At 39.6% G+C, this 14,438-nt stretch overlaps 1 protein-coding gene and 1 long non-coding RNA gene across 6 annotated transcripts in view; one reads left to right on the forward strand and one right to left on the reverse strand.

The window, feature by feature from the left end:
* The window catches only part of VWC2 (von Willebrand factor C domain containing 2), an 86,551-nt gene extending 81,442 nt beyond the window's left edge, over positions 1-5,109 (forward strand). For all 5 annotated transcript variants that reach the window (XM_040588053.1, XM_040588051.1, XM_040588055.1 and 2 more), the window contains exon 4: positions 4,638-5,109. In XM_040588053.1, the coding sequence (XP_040443987.1) occupies positions 4,638-4,789 (152 nt within the window). In that variant the 3' untranslated portion in view covers positions 4,790-5,109. The remainder of the gene's footprint in view (positions 1-4,637) is intronic.
* Positions 5,110-7,861: 2,752 nt separating this feature from the next.
* LOC121085837 lies at positions 7,862-13,421 on the reverse strand. Its single transcript, XR_005827206.1, has 2 exons — positions 11,462-13,421; positions 7,862-9,001 (listed from the first exon to the last, which is right to left on the reverse strand). It is a non-coding gene; the product is annotated as an uncharacterized LOC121085837 (long non-coding RNA).
* Between the last annotated feature and the right edge of the window lie 1,017 nt (positions 13,422-14,438).

The raw sequence follows: 14,438 nt of genomic DNA on the forward strand, positions 1-14,438 counted from the left end.
GTAGTTCTAATTGGTGAAAATTTGCTATGACTTAATCTCCAGGCAAACACATTAACTTGCAGTTCAACAGATTTCTTTGTCCATAATTTGATGTAATACATGATGAAAACAGTTGATTAAAACACAATTTACCAAATTGCTATATCTTATATTTTTTAACTGATTGGGACTCGTGACCCTGCAAAAGCAAGGGCAGGCTGCAGAGGAAATAGACACAACTCTGTAGCATAAAGCTGTGGTTTTGCGGAAGAGAAGGAGGAGGAGAAGCTTCAGAGAGCCTCTTGCAAGGTTGTCAAGGTTACAGGTGCTGTTGCTTCTGTAGGTGAGTGGCTTGGGCATTCTCTGCTGATAATTGGTATTGGCTATTTTCTTCTGAGATAACAAAATTTGCATTTTAATTAGATTGTTACATTTGTCAACACTGAAGCATAACATATAAGTCATTGGAAGCTTTTCACAGGACCAGGGTAAGGACTTTGAAAAAAATTACAATAGCTAAATTTACCCCACTGTTATTTTTAAACTTTAGTTTTTAAGCATTTAAGAGGCAAGAATCCCATTATAAACTCTCCATGAATTAACCACCTAATATGCCTACCTAGTTCCTTAGATCCCAGTATAACTGTTGCTTTTGGAAGCTAGGATTCACTGGTGTGGTTTCAGGGAAGCTGAGAGCTGCATGCCAATCTGGTGCTCAGCATGAGAACTGAGGATTTGCACTGAACTTGCTGCTTTGAGACATCACTGAGACGGCAGCAACTGTGGCTTGGCCCTAGGAAAGAAATCTCTGCTGATACCAGTGTGGTATGGCTCAAGTGGAGTCTGGCAGCGCCAGCATATACTTTAGGAAAATAAATGATGCCATGGTAGATTTCAAGCTGCACTTGGAATTCATACAATACTTCATACTGAATTTTCTGCCAGATTTAAGAGTGATATGGCAGGATCTTCATCTGCTGTGACGATATGCAGCACCACTGACTTCGTTAGAGCTATGTAAGTGTATGCAGTTGGGGATCGGGCCCAGGAGGTTTATACTATAGATCAAACAACCACTGCTGCACTGAAGGAGTACTGGGCGGAGTAGTGGTGTTAGTAAGCAGGAGCTCAGAAAGCATGCAGCCTGCTTTGTAGACTGAGGAGGAGAGATTCACTGCTCCTGCAACAGCAACACCTAGTCAGAAAGCCCACCACAGCTTTGGAGTTGGAACAGCCCTGATTTACTGGGAAATATTTTTCATGTGCTAAGTCAGGTATTTTTGCAAACTTTTTAAAAAAATCAAGAAATGGCTCGCCCTTTGTGATGGGGATCTGAAAGTCTTGCTACATCAATATAAAGTGTCCAGTTTTAAGTAAAGCAGTAGTGTCAGCAAATGCCATGCCTTCAGAGCATCTTAACCGCTGTGCATGTGGAGGAGGCATGTGCTTCTTCCTCCCACTGCTAAGGGAGAGTGAGGAAATGGCACTCGAGTCTCAGACCAGCCCTCGTGTGCCTGCTCTGCCTCCTTGCCCCACTCTCTGCTTAAAATATTTGATTCCTCAGCTTCCCTACTGTCCTTCTAGGCAGACAGAGAGTCGGATCGTTAGTTGCTTCATCAGCAACATCCATCCGAGTGGCAGGGATGAGGGAAGGGCTGCTGGAGGCACAGGGGCAGCTGGGGCAGCCCTGCACCAAGGGTCCCACTGCTGCCACCTCACCTGTCCCCCATCACCGCAGGCTGGTCACCTCTGGCCGGTCCAGCCATGCAAGTCTTGTTTCTGTGGCTGCTCCTCAGAGGAAAAGGAAAGGGATGAGCGTCACCTGCTTGATGGGAAGGGAGCCACGTATTCAGTGCTGGCTCAAACAGCATCAAATTTGAGTGAGGTTTGGGGTGAAGCTCAGGGCTTTCTTTTCCCTAGAAGTCTGAGGGTTTGGAGAAATGTTAAAAGGAGTGCTGTGGAATTACTTTCCCATGTTTGGACACTATATTGTACTGACATTTATTTGCATGGTGTTGCAGTAATACAGTCAGTTCAGCCTTTTCATTGATGACCTTTTCTGTAACATTAACCACAATATTGTGTGCACACGATATTGCAAAGAAAAAGATGAAGCGGGGATGCCAGTTGGCTATTGCCAGTCTAAGTACTATATAAGATTTGCAGTTACAGTAATGATGGGTGCAAATGCAGAACCAGAAAATAGGCAATTTTCTGTTGAAAAGTTGCATGATACTAAAAGAATATGCGTTGCTGTCATTTATTTTTGTAGGGTTCTTTTCTCAAGTAGATGGTTATTGCTCTTCCTGTATTTACCAAAGCAATGACTTCCCCCCGTATTAAATAGTTTTAAGAATTGAGGGCAAACTTGTTGTATATTTACATTTAATAACTTTCTGATGTAAGAAGGACTTGTCACACACATGGCTTTAAGATGCTGCTAATTGTGAATGGAGGCATTTACATTCTGAATCCTAGTGAATTGTATTATGTGTGTTGCACTGTTTTTACTTCACACTCTGGTTGGTTTCTGTAACCAAGTATAACCTGCAACATTTGCCTTCCCAGAATGAAATAAATCCTGCACAGGGATTGACATCACTTTTGTTCCTCTTGTGTCTATTACATAGTGTTTAAATTTCAAGTGGTCTTTTAGGTTTCATACAAATTCTCCATGGAAAGTAGATTCCGCTTTTAATATTTTAACTCTTCGTATCATACAGCTTTGTAAATCACAGGCCTGTTACAGGCCAACATGCAAAATATTCAGTTACCTTTACCTAATGTGTGTGGGTGAACTCATCTTGGGATGAAAGTTTATTAGGTGCAAGAAGAATACTGTATTTAACTGAAACAGAATTATGTAGATTAGAGTTGAAATCTTTTAAAGTTCCAGCACGGACAGCTTAGTTAACAACACTGCTATATCTCAGCTGAAAGCCAGGGCACCTCCCAGCGTGCGGTGGGATCCAGGAGCATGGCTCCCACCCCAGAGTCCTCCTTCCTGTGTTCTCCAGCCCAGTGTTACTTTGCGTGGACAGACTGAGGGGGATGCAAACACAAAAGTAGCACAGTAACGGTAGGTTAGCAAAGCAGGTAATTTTACATGAGGTATGCCCTATTCTGCTATCCATTATGTATCCAAAGCCTCGAATGGGCAAGAAGCCACCTAAAACTATGGAAGAAGCCACATGTTAGAGATACTTGTCAGCAGTCAGTCCTAAAACAAAATACTGGCTTAAATAGAGAATTAATGGGCATGACATGGTGAAGGATATTTCTGCAAGTCTTGCAGGTCTCTTTTAGAGAGTAGCTCTTCAGTGAGAAAAGGCCTTCGTTATTGGCAGTTTGGCATCTTTCTTCGGAATTATCTCAGGCTGCTGTGTCCGTACAGAAACACATAACCTGATCCAGAGAGATAACTGTTAAAATTGATTTGGGAACTGTTTGGTTTGTGCTTCAAAATTGGTAGCATGCACCTACCTTTGTTTTTTTTCAGAGGAAGCACTTAAAAAAATGCATTTCTTTAGAAGAAGCGGCCATACTGCTAGGCTTAGGTCTTAGAGTAGATCACTGGCAATGGAACACTGAGCCTCAGCTGTGGTTTATTTACTTGTATGGCAAACAGGTTGGCAGTCAATATGCATTTTGCACACCTGTATTCTTTAGAGTTTCAGCTGTATCATATCAATATATGCTGGCCCCTACTGCACATCCTGCCCTGATGGATCGTGGCACCAACATCAATGGGGCGTTGAATGTCCAGGCTCTGCCTGAGCAGCTGTTTGTGTGCTTAGTGAACGGAAGGGCCAAGTTCCCCTGAGGACATGACAGCGTATAGATAAATGATCGATAGGGTTTAGTGCTGCTTTATAAGTGCATGTGGATTTCCAGTGCAGAAATAGACTTTTTTGAACAGAACCATAGATATTACAGCACTCAGCCTTCTGTGGCAGAGAGATGAGAGGTTGTCACCTTTTGAAAGAACCAGATTTGTCTTGTGAACATTGTGCTGGTGGGTTGTTCTCCTGCTGCATCCTCAGAAATGAAGTTATTTCGGTGTACTATGCAAAGGGATGTTTGTAGACTTTCTGAGTTACATAAAAGAGAATATTTAATTTTATTCATGAAAAGCATCTTCATCCAGAAGAGACTGGAGCTATTCCATCCTACTGGAAAAGGACTATTTTCTCATGAAGTGGAAAATAAACTAATCTGATACTTTGATTACTAGACTAAATACAATGCTTGATTCCAATGGAAAAATGTAACATTTATAAATCAGCTCTCTAGTAGCCTGCAGTAACACTGTTGATTCTGAATATGTGGCATTTTCTCTAGCTTAAACCTGTATTCATCTGCATCGCCAGTTTGCGCCGAGGTCTCTGTCACAGTTGCATGTTTCACAGAAAGGCTTTATTGCACCTTCCCTTGTAGAGGGCAGGACAGTCTGCAGTGAAGACACCCAGCCGCATCGCAGGGCAGGGTCCTTGCTCTCTTTGCTACTTTTATGCCTTGTGCGTGATGCTCACATTTGTTAAATGTTGCCCAGCGTTGCTCACTGTGTGTTAGATTTTCTGTGCTCAAGACTAAAACTGAACTATGCTGGATTACAGTGTGCTATGGGTATCACATAATAAACTCTTTCCTTTTTTTAGGCCCGAACTGCTTTGCAGAAACCATTGTCATTCCAGCAGGCCGGGAGGTGAAAACTGATGAATGCACTATATGTCACTGTACTTACGAAGAAGGCACTTGGAGAATTGAACGGCAAGCTATGTGCACTAGACATGAATGCAAACAAATATAGGAAATCTACAAACCTAAGTACTTTTCGTGGTTTTTATAAAATATCTCACAGCAGTGAGCACCCTAGATGACCCAGGGAAATCTGAATAAGAAAATTCTGGTGAGGAGCAAAGAATAAAATACTGATATTTTGTTTTTCAAAGTAACATAATACTGCAAGGCAAAGAAGTACATATATTTAAAACATTTGGACATAAGAATACCTGTCTTAATAAATGTGTTATTTTCACAGTGAGTACACTAAAATACACTCTATAAAATATTCTATGTATTTCTATAATACCATTATAGAGCTTAAAAATAAATGTTTTATATAGACAATACAGATTAAAGTACTGTATCATTGCCTGTCCTGTTGAATACGTGCGCCATGACTTAAACATTACATTTCTGTTCTAGTTTCATCATATGAGGGTTTTCTTGGTTTTTTTTTTTGTTGGGGGGAGGGTGTGTGTGCTTATTTTCAGTTTAGTGGGGCAGGAAAGAGCCAGAATATGACAAAACTTTGACGTTCTTGCTTTTGAAAAAAAATGGAGCAGAATATGCTTTCAGAGAACATGCACTCATTTATGAATATTGCTGTAATGTAGAGGTGGGTCAGCTACTTCCCTTAGCTCCACTGGTGCATATCTACTGGTCCACAGCCAAGATAACTTGGAGCAGTGGGAAATACGAAACTGATCTCTCATAGCTGGTGTTATAAAAATTCAGTCGGACAAAATCAGTCTCTAATATGTGGATCAGACATAACACATTTCAGCAGGACAAATTCCTTCGTGATGTAAACACTATAACTTTGCCCAGCCAGTGGAAATGATGGTAAGAAACCACACAGCATCATTAATGTGATGTATAATGGATGCGAAGTGCAGCTTGGAAGGGATAGAGCAGCCAAACAAGCCTCCACTTATGTGCCTCATGCTGTTAATCTGTGGGTGGGAGAGCTGGTTAGTAGCTGTGCCATTCTCTGTGCCCTGATATTGCCACCTTGCTGGGGCTCGTTCAATTTTTTGGTACTTTCTGGCAGTCTGTAAGGGGTCTGTGACACTCTGTGTTGAGGAGAAAGGTTTAGAACCAGGTCTTTGAATCCATCGGGATTTCTAGCACAGAAGCTGGCCCTGACTAGATGTGAGCTGAATCACATCTCCCTGCTTCAGCCACCAACAATCTGCTTAGATTCATTTTGGGTTTAGTTTAGTTTATCACCAGCTCCTGCATTATGTCTGCTTATGTTAAGGCAGTGGCTTAAAAAAGCACTTAAACATGGGCTTACCTTTAAGGTTTTGCTAGAAGGAACACAATTAATTGGTATCTAAAACAAGACTACTCTTTGCTCCTCCTCCCATGGTGTAGCCTGGTTACCAGGCTTGCATCCATCCAAAGGATGATTTTCTGGTACTTCTGAAGACCATGGAACTTTGCCAGTGACTACAGTGGATTCCAGTTACCACCCCACATCTGTATTTTGAGCATGTCTATCACTGGATGTTATTTTCCCCAGTGATGGTATGGGAGAGGAAGAGGAGTGACAGAATCAGAAACCAAGAAACTGTCTCTTGCACAGACAGTCCTGTGGCAAATTCATGCATGGTATTAGTCTAATCACAAGAAGAATGGGATTGGGGAAGACAGATTATTGGATTTAAATAGGTTTAAAGCAGACAAAAATCAGGTAAATAATAACTTTCCCTGAAGTGGATGTGCAGATATGTACACATTGTACTGGAAATACTGTCCTCCAGTAGCTGGGCTTCCTAGCAGGGATACAATAAATATTATAACTGGGTTGTCACTCAGTCTACTGGTGGCAATGGAGGATGACACAGAGTACAGATATTATTATTTTTTTCTTGGAAGAGGGGAAGGAGTGTTTCACATCTCATTTGTACCTAGGCCATTTTATTAAAATAATATTTCATTCATTGTATACCTTTCATTAACCCAGTGAGACACTGCTTATTTGGGAGGTATGATTTGGCTAAAAGTTGTATTATTTTTAGTATACCTATCCATTTCATAAGATTCAGTAGTCATATGACAGAAAGCTAGCTCCTAAATCAGTAGGATCCACGCTTGATGGCTGTGTAGGCTTCTGCTTACTGAAACTGAAGTATCTTCACAGCTGTGAGAAAGTGCCAACAGTCTTCCACGCACATCTCCTCAGCGAGTGGAAGCAACCACGTAGGAAGCAGCAGTACAACATGAGTAAGAGCAGAGAAGGTGGACTCGTAGGTCTGTGTGAGATTGCCTTTCCAAACAGGCTGCTTGGTGTCCCTTTAACACACATGCTTTCAGTGAAATTACAAGAGACTCAGAATTTGTGTCTTTCTGTGTATGGCCATAACATTTACAATTTTTGAAATCTCACCTCAGACTAGTCACCTTTTGCTTCTCTTTCACTGAAGGATCTTGCTAAACCTTATACAGTTTCTCAGGGCTTGAATTTCTGTTCTTTAGGGAAGGTCTGTCTTTATTGAAGTAGTGAGTACAAAGTTAAAAGATAATTTTATAAATATTTTCTATTGCATATTATTTCCAGAATATTTTTCCATCTTTCAATCCTGGCACCAACGTATAATGTCAACTTTACTGTAGTAATAGTTTGGTCCTTCCCCATTTCATATGGAATTTCCTGGGCAAATTCATCTCCACACCCAGTTCTGTGGGTGGTTTCTTAACAAGATTGTATTTTGAAATGTAATTGTCTTTCTTTTTGAGAAATAAACTTCAAGTCTTTTAAGATTTATTTTTTTTTTAATTTAGTGAGGTAGAAGTCATAATGAGCTTTGGACCTTCTTTATACTAAGATCACTGGCCACATCCAGCTTTGGCCTGTAGCGTTACCACGAGAGCTCTTTGGCGGTCCCTGAGATGGGGAGATGGGCTGAGTGAGTCTTCTTGGGCAGATCTCACCAGCTCCACCAAACTGTGGAACACAGTTGGCATGCAGTGTCTTGCGGGTTAACCCTGGTAGGAGCTAAGCACCACGCAGCCGCTCACTTACTCCCCCCCTGCGCACCCCAAGTGGGATAAGGGAAAAGAAAGGAAGAGGAAAAGCAAGAAAATTCATGAGTCAAGATGAAAATAATTTAATAAGCAGAGAAGTGGAAGAAAAAATCAAAAACAATACAAAAGAAGTGATGCAATGGCAATCCCTCACTACCTCCCATGGGCAGACTGGTGGGCAGCCAGTTCCTAAGCAAAAAGTAGCTAACCTTACCTAAACCTCGCTCCTCTCCATTTTACTGCTGAGCAGGACGCTATATGGCGTGGAACATCCCTTTGGTTAGTTCAGGTCACCTGCCTGGTTGTATCTGCTCCCAAGCTCTCGTGCACCCCAACTCTACTCGCTGGGAGTGAGTAACAGCGAAGACCTTGACACTGTGCACACCCTGTTCAGCAATAGCCGAAATACCGGTGTGTTACCGGCATTGTTTTGGTCACAAATCTAAACCAGAGCCCCATACCATATACTACAAAGAACAACCCCATCCCAGCCGCACCCCAGACACGGTGATACCATCAGCAAGCCGGGCACACAGGCGGACACACCAACAGACCCCGAGAGCCAAGCTCCAACAGGTGACTGTACCGAGCAGTGCGGGGGCCTGTGGCAGTGCAGCTGGGGAGCCCAGATTTGCAGCCTGCTGCATAGCATCACTTCACGTAGAGGCTTAAAACAGAAACCTTCCTTTCTCTTTATGGGAGCGGAAAATAAAAATGTGGGAACTAAAAGTTGGAAAGTTAAAAATTAGCTACTGTGGAATGCAGTTGGAAACCATTCATCTCTAAGCAAAAAAACCAGAACTGCTGTGGTGGACACATGTACTTATCTAGATTTTATGATTTGGTCATGTAATACTCCTGTTCATATTTAACCTTAAAAAATAAGAGAAAAAACATCTGTATAATTTCCAGTGAGCCAAACTCCAGAGAATATTGGCTTCGCTACTGGAGCCTAGGTACTCAGCTAGTTTTTGCTTCAGTGCAGACAGTATTATGCATTCTGTGTACGAGGAGTTCCTCAGCTTTGCAGGTGGGTTGTGTCTATAAAAGCTGTATTTCTGGACACACCAACAGCTCATGAATAATTTTGTATTTGAAGGTCTGTTGCTTGCATAATGAATATTCTTCTCAGATGTTCTTATGTAGCTGCATTGGCATGAATATGAGATTTCTGCTTCTACTTCACTTGCTTCTGCTAATTTCCCAGCTGAAATCAAGACAAATTAATTCTTGGTTTAGCCCCATCCGTTTTTGTAGGAGTTCACTATACATTAATTTGGCTTTAAACCTGTGTAAGTAGGTGCCTGAAGAGATGATACTCAAGATGGTTTCAGGTAATTATAAAATTGCATAGTTAGCGTGCAATAGGATTCTTTGTATGACTCATTTAAACCGCAAAAAATACAAGTGCTGGTGTTCATTTAAATACTTATGTGAGATTTAAAAGGGAAAAGGGGAAAAAGAAGAAACATGAGATATGAGACAGAGGAGCTGTGTGTTACAATAGGAATGTTAAAAAAAAAAAAGAAAAGCATAGCTACAATGTCATTTGGGTATTTCAGAGGGAGATTTTCAAAGAATATTATGAGAAATGTATTTGGGCACAAATTGGAATACAGGAAATTCTAGTTGTAGACGGAAAACAAAAAAATACTGTAAAGGTGATTGAATACTGGAGGATGTTGCCCAGAGATGTCGTGGAGTCGCCGTCCTTGAGAATGGTCACAACACAACTGGACAGAGTCCTGAGCAGCCTGCTGCAGCTGAACCTACATTCAGCAAGGTATTGCACTAGATGATCTCCAAAGGTGTAACACTGAAAGCCAGGTTTAAATGACATTGAATTAAAGTCTTTAATAGAAATAAGAAAGAAAAAGATAGGATGAAAGGTCCCTTTGCTTTGGAAAACAATCGATTCTCCTATGGTGTAATATAAAGTATACTATCGTGATTGTAAAGTATTTCATGTTACTTTGGATGGTAACTTTAATATCTAGACTATGATAGCTCCATAATACATACGAGGCTTTGAAAGGCACATTTTATTTAAGGATCTAATGCAATCCAGCTAAACGCTCCATTTATTCCCCTTATCAGGCAATGAATTTTCTTCACAGCCTGTATCATCATGGGGTTTCTGTCTGCGGAAATATACCTTCTGCCCTGTATTCCTGCTGCATTAAATACAAAACACAAACCGGAGAGACAGCATTGAACTGAATATCACAGATGATTATTTTTTTTTGCTATCCAAGTATTCAAATTTAGCATTGCTTTTTCATAAAACTACCACTTCAAAAAGTTTATAACTTGTTCAGTTTTGAGAAGACAGCCACTCCTTCCCAGAATTCGCTTGCCTCTTAAAAAGTACTTATGCTCAATCACACTAAAAAGGTAAATTTCCAGTCTTCTGAAATGTCATATTAAACAACTCTCATAGCAGAGAAAAAATAAACATAACCTAGTATGCTTTTCAAATTGCTCATATATAATATGTGCCTCATTCATTTTATACAAATACAGGAAAACTCCAAACTTGTATATCAAATATCAGCTACAGAGAAGTCAAACATTTTTATTGTTTACCTGTTGAGGCTACATGGAAATAATGATATGGAATATTAATTAAAGAGTAACAGGAAACCACTGACATATTCAGCAGCAAAAAAGCTGATGTTTAAGAACAATCAACTCTCAACCTACCAGAAATATTTGTTACATTGTCCGTGTTAGGTTCATTTGGGGCTATTAGTAAAGCTATTTCTGTAACACTTAACAGTCTCCTGCTTTTAAAAAGATCATTGCTGTTAAGAAACGTACAGCATAATTAAATCTATTGTTGAAAAGGCTATACATACTATAGTAATGGAATAACAAGTTAGTCTAGTTGAATATAAACTATATTCAGCATAATCTGTCAATGTTGGGGATAGAGAAAGATTCTATTGATGAAGGACGCAGAGAAGGCAGGGTTACTGAATGCCTTCTCCGCTTTAGTCTTTACCACCAAGGCCAACCCTCAGGAATCCCAGACCCTGGAGGCAAGAGAGGAAGTCTGGGGAAAGGGAAACTCTCGCTTGGTCAAGGAGGATCGGGTCATAGATCATTTAGGCAAACCTGATGCCCACAAATCCATGAGCCACGATGGGATGAAACCCTGAGCCGTGCTGAGGGAGCTGGCCGATGTTATTGCTAAGCCACTCTCCATCATCTTTGAAAGGTCACGGAGGACAGGAGAGGTGCCTGAGGACTGGAGGAAAGCCAGTGTCACTCCAGTCTTCAAAACGAGCAAGGAGGACCCAGGAAACTACAGGCTGGTCAGCCTCAGCTCCATCCCTGGAAAGGTGATGGAGCAGCTCATCCTGGAGGTCATCTCGAAGCATGTGGAGGAAAAGAAGGCTATCAGGAGTATCCAGTATGGATTTGCCAAGGGGAAATTGTGCCTGACCAACCTAATAGTCTTCTGCGATGGAGAGACTGTCCAGCTGGATGAGGGGAGAGGCAGTTTTCTACCTTGACTTCAGCAGGGATTTGGACACTGTCTCCCACATCCTCATAGGTAAGATGAGGCAGTGTGGGTTAGATCAGTGGACAGTGCGGTGGACTGAGACCTGGCTGAACAGCACATAGTAGGCAGAATTAAAGACAAACCTGTAAACCCACTTACTTTTATTTTTTCCAGTAGGCCTGAAAGGGTGTGCAAACTTCATGAATTGAAACTGAATGTCACCTATCGGAAGGACCAAGAAACATTGTTTCTATACTCTGCTAAAATTCATAAACATATGCATGGAGAAGAAAGTAAATATTCTAGTGTGTATAGTATCCCAGTGAAAATTACATCAGCTTTATTATTCTCCCTCAAAGTATAGATAAAATTCTATAAATTACTTGAATTGATAATATGGTCTGCCAACCAGACCATTCTCTTTCTGATGTGCAGCAGGTGGGTAAATGTATAAAAATGTCAAAATGCTGCTTAATCTGTATTGCTATTGCCTTAAAAGCTGCATTAATTTCAGAGGGTAATTCTCAAATTAATTTGCTATCCATACTGTAGGAAGTTCCATGTGCTGGTATTACTTGGTATGGTGTTTTGTTCTTTTTTTAAGAACAGTTTATATTTTCAGAAAGACAATACTGCATATCATGCTCTCTCTTTAGCCATCAAACTACTGCTAACTAGTGTTATTGTGAGTGGGAAATTATGAAGGTCACATATGGATGTGCAGTGCTTCAGCCTAATGTTAACAACCCAGTGGTCCGTTCATTTCTAATTACCACACAAAAATAAGGAATAGGTAGCCTTTAGTCATTCTATGGATTACAAATAGAGTTTCATTTCTTAACTCCTAAATACTTTTTAACATGCTGGTTTGCAGCTATTTATTTTCAAATAACATTTGATAAAAAGAGCTATTTTATATATTCTGCTAGTTATGCTGTTTCTCCTAGTGTTTGAGCAATAAACAGTGTCACTCTAGAATCCTAATAATGCTTGTTTTCCTTTTTTTTTAAATGCCTTAGTTGCATATGTTCTATATAAAAGTTACTTTAGTTAATTCAAACCAAAAAGGCAAATCATGCAATCTTACTAGTTACTTTCAAATGCACTGTTCTCCTTTTTTTGTCCCCTTCACATCAAAATACAATATATTTGGTGCTTCCAGCTCTGTCATGTTAACAATGTATTACTGGAATGGTTATAGTATAGTATCTTAATTTAATATACCATATTGAAAAATTACCTCTTAGATGTAGCACGATATTTCTTTTTATTCCTTCTTTTCAGAGTATAGTTCCAGAAGACAGACATATATTAATCTGTGGTCCTTATTTGTGCTTAAAAAAAAAAAACCAAACACCTGCAAACCCCATTTTCCAGATAGGACAAAGAGCTAAAAATGGCCTTCACACGTAGCTCATTTTTATACATGGACTAGAAGGAAAAAGACCTAAAGGGAAAAAAAGAGTATAAATGTAATACTTATTAGAAATTCTGCCATTTGCATGGGGTATGATCTGCAAATACAAACACGATTTTAAACAGGATTGTGTTACTAAATACCAACTTAAATAAGGCTGTTAATGAATGACAATGACAAGGAATGCACTGAGCCAACTACTTAGTAATTCTCAACAGTCTTACAAAAGTGAAGATTAGTGTCATGAAGAGTACCATGGTATTTTATGTTACTGTTTGTTTTCTTCAGGTAAGAGCAAAAGTGTTATGCTCAACGTGGTATATCTTTAAAGGTGGAACAGATGACTGACCGAAGTGGAATTTTACATTCTTTGGGAAGAAGTTACCAACTGGTCATTAGTGATATTATAATTCATCTTGAAAGTAAGTTTTTGGATGTTTTTCCATTGGAGGCTACATTGCAATTGTTATGACCTTTCAGTGCTGAATGTACACCATGAGCTGTTCACTATAATCCTGTTAACCAATGACTGAATGGATAGGTAGATGAAAACTACAATATAGACTTCTTACACCAGTCCATGCTGAGAGGAGCTGAGGTCTATCAGCAAAAGACAAACTATACAAAATACCTCTACTTTTGTACTTTCTTCTTGTGATTTAAATAGTTGTCTCTATTGGTGTTAACCTAGCAGCTACTCTAAAGACCTTAAAATTGAAGGAGTCCTAAGTAATAGGACCTAAAACATTTTACCAATATGCTGCTGAATCATTATTTTCTAAAAATTAGTGTGTTCTATTGATGTAACCAAAACAAACTGTACACATTTTTAAAATACTTATTAATATGACCACATGAAAATACATAAGAGCTATTGCAAGAGTGCAAATCCCTCAGCCTTTAGAACTTTGTTGCTCCATATATCAAACTGCTGTCACATAGAAGACAGTGAATTCCATTACCAGGGTTGTATGATCCTGGGCTGCATGCAACTATGGGAAAAAAAAAAACAAAAAAACCAAGGGAAAAATGTGGAATTTAAGTGATAGTAATAAAAAATATTTACATTTGAAATGTTTAGAATGCATCGTTATCTATTTGAAAAAAGAACAGTTTTTCCAGCATTCTGCTAGTTGATGAAAAAATTGTATGTATTTCATACATTGTCTGTCTATTAGACCTTATTTTTCTCTCTATCACTTTTCACTCCATTTACAGAGGATATGTCCATCAATTACATTTTAATATGCCCTATATCCAGTAATGTTTTAAATAAAGTGCTGTAGCTGCTTATATAAGTAATAAAAAACAAAATAAAGCTGATACCTAAGCTCTGATAATTATTAAAAAGTAGTGCAAAAATAATACATCAAACCAGAAATCACTGTATGATGCAGAGCAAGTGTTCTAAAGTAAACGTTTTTTTCCTGTTGAATCATGTTATGCCGTTCAATGAAGTCTGTGCAGTCACCTGCAGAACGACTTCATCACAGAAGACTAACTCAGCATTACGCTCTTGGCAGAAAAAAAGCAGAATTTGAACTATTTGGTTATGACTATACTGAATCATACTTATAAGCTGGAAATGGTAGCCTTTTTTAGGATAGACCTTTAATTAATAGCATTAATATTCAGTATGCAAAGGTAATTAAGACCTTCCTTCCTTTTGCAGAGTTGGCGCTTACCAGGTCATTTGGTTTTCCCTGGCCTAACAACGAG

Source organism: Falco naumanni, chromosome 3 (assembly GCF_017639655.2).
Source record: "Falco naumanni isolate bFalNau1 chromosome 3, bFalNau1.pat, whole genome shotgun sequence".
Lineage (NCBI taxonomy): Eukaryota > Metazoa > Chordata > Aves > Falconiformes > Falconidae > Falco > Falco naumanni.